The sequence below is a fragment of the Tupaia chinensis genome, unplaced genomic scaffold (assembly GCF_000334495.1).
Source record: "Tupaia chinensis unplaced genomic scaffold, TupChi_1.0 Scaffold000201_2, whole genome shotgun sequence".
In the NCBI taxonomy this organism is placed as follows: Eukaryota; Metazoa; Chordata; class Mammalia; order Scandentia; family Tupaiidae; genus Tupaia; species Tupaia belangeri.
In genome coordinates, this window is record NW_006159677.1 from 520,851 (window position 1) to 523,124 (window position 2,274).

Here is a 2,274-nt window from a genome sequence, read left to right on the forward strand (position 1 = left end):
TCAATTCCTTTCTCCTTCCTCTTCAGCAGTTCCTTGTCTCTCTTCTCTTCCATCTCTGTTAGCTTTGCCATTATGAATGTTCTGAATTCTTTATCAGACATTTCCATGATTTCCATTGAACTGTGTGTGGATAAAGAGGAGCTATCCTTTTCCCTTGTGGGAGAGGTATTTTCCTGCTTCCCCATATTTCTTGTGGTCCTGCAGCGATTTCTAGTCATCTGGTGGATGATCGGTTTCTTCCCAAACTTGGAAGTTCAATCACGCGAGTTTTGGATGCTGGAGGCCCAGTTATCAGTGGGACATCTTCCTTTCTCCCCAAATGGCTAGATCACAGGAGCCATGGAGCTGTCTGTCTCTTGAAGAAGGGCTGTTCACGCGAGTTTTGGATGCTGGAGGCCCAGTTATCAGTGGGACATCTTCCTTTCTCCCCAAATGGCTAGATCACAGGAGCCATGGAGCTGTCTATCTCTTGAAGAAGGGCTGTTCTGGAATAATCCTTTTTTTAAAAAAGAATAAAACATTAAACAAATGCACTGAAAACAATATAAAGAAAATATCCGAGATTACAGCTGTGCAGGGAAATTAGGGGGGGCAGGCCTGTACCTGCACAGTCAGACCTCCCAACCCCGCAGTCACCGGATCGAAGCTGGCCTCCTGCGGACCAGCGCCCCCAGGGCACCCTTCATGTCACTGTTGCGCAGGCTATAGATGAAGGGGTTCAGCATGGGGGTGACCACGGTATATATCACTGAGGTGGCTGTGTCCTTCTGGGCCGTGTGGGAGGACGTGGGGCTGAAATAAACCCCGATGAATGTCCCGTAGTACAAGGTCACCACGGACAGGTGAGAGCCGCAGGTGGAGAAAGCCTTCCGCCTCCCTCCCGCGGACGGGATCCTCAACACCGCAGCGACAATGCGTGTGTAGGACACCAAGATGCCCACAAAGGGCATGATGAGAGTCAGGGCGCCCACGGTATTCACCATCACGTTATTGAGAAACGTGTCCGAGCAGGCCAGCTTCAGCAGAGGGCTGAGGTCGCAGAAGAAATGGGGGACCCGGTTGTGGTTGCAGAATGAAAGGCGGCTCAGGAAGACCGTGTGGGTCAGGGAGTTCCCGAAGGCGGCGGTCCAGGAGGAAGCCACCAGGAGGCCGCAGAGCCATGGGGTCACGGACGTGGTGTAATGCAGGGGGCGACAGATGGCCATGTAGCGGTCGTAGGCCATGGCGGTCAGCAAAAAAAGTCTGCAAACAAGATGAAGAAGAATGTCTGGGTCAAGCAGCCTGCGTAAGGGATCCCTCTGCGTCCTGACACGTGAATGGCCAGCATCTTGGGGACGGTGGTGGAGATGAAACAAATATCCACGAAGGCCAGGTTGGCCAGAAAGAAGTACATGGGCGTGTGGAGACGGGCGTCCATGCCGATGGCCAGGATGATGAGCAGGTTCCCCATGCCGGTCACCAAGTACATACTCATGAAAACCACGAAAAGCAGCTGCTGCTGTTTGGGGTCCTCTGAGAATCCCAAGAGCAAGAACTCGGAGATCTGGGTGAGGTTCACTTCTTCCATGGTCACCGTTCTGGATTGATCAGAAAGACCACCAGTGTTCACCCAAAGGCAATAAAATGAATATGTTGGGACGGGCAGCTGGCATAATGGCTATGTTGCTGGACTCCTGTGTAGATGAACGTGGTTCAAGTCCTGGGCCTGGTGGCTTAAACTCATGCCAGGCGCATATGTGTGTGTGCCCAAGATCCTGAGAAGAGAATGGAGGAGAAGGGATTGTGGTGTGGCCGTCCCTCCTGGGGGGTGATTTCTTGTTTTCTGTCTGTCTCTCTGTCTTTCTGGGGAGCACATATGCCCTATAATATAAACCTCTCACCACCCCCCCAAAAAAATCACGCCGGGTGCGTGCATGTGCGTGCTCAAAGTCCCAAGAGGAGAATAGAGGAGAAGGAATTGCGGCATGGCCATCCCCCCTGGAGGGGCGATTTCTCACTTTCTCTCTCACTGTCTCTCTCTGACATGCACACATGTCCTATGGCTAAAAATAAATAATTAATAAATTAATGTTTATTTAATTATTTATTTTAATGATTTTGGGTATTGGGCATGTGTGCTCACCGGAGAGAGAGAGACAGAAAGCAAGAAAACACAGGGGGTTTGGCCACAATCCCCTCTCCTTCACTCTCCTCTCAGGATTTTGGACATGAACACTCAGGTGCCTGGCACTGAGTGTCAAGCCACTGGGTCTGGGACTCAAATGGCAGTTGGCC

At 51.4% G+C, this 2,274-nt stretch overlaps 1 protein-coding gene across 1 annotated transcript; it reads right to left on the reverse strand.

Moving 5' to 3' along the window:
* Positions 1–632: 632 nt before the first annotated feature.
* On the reverse strand, positions 633–1,567 carry LOC102490853 (olfactory receptor 1361-like). The gene is given in 2 exon segments (XM_014587333.1): positions 633–1,240; positions 1,243–1,567. Coding segments are annotated over 2 exon segments (933 nt in total).
* Between the last annotated feature and the right edge of the window lie 707 nt (positions 1,568–2,274).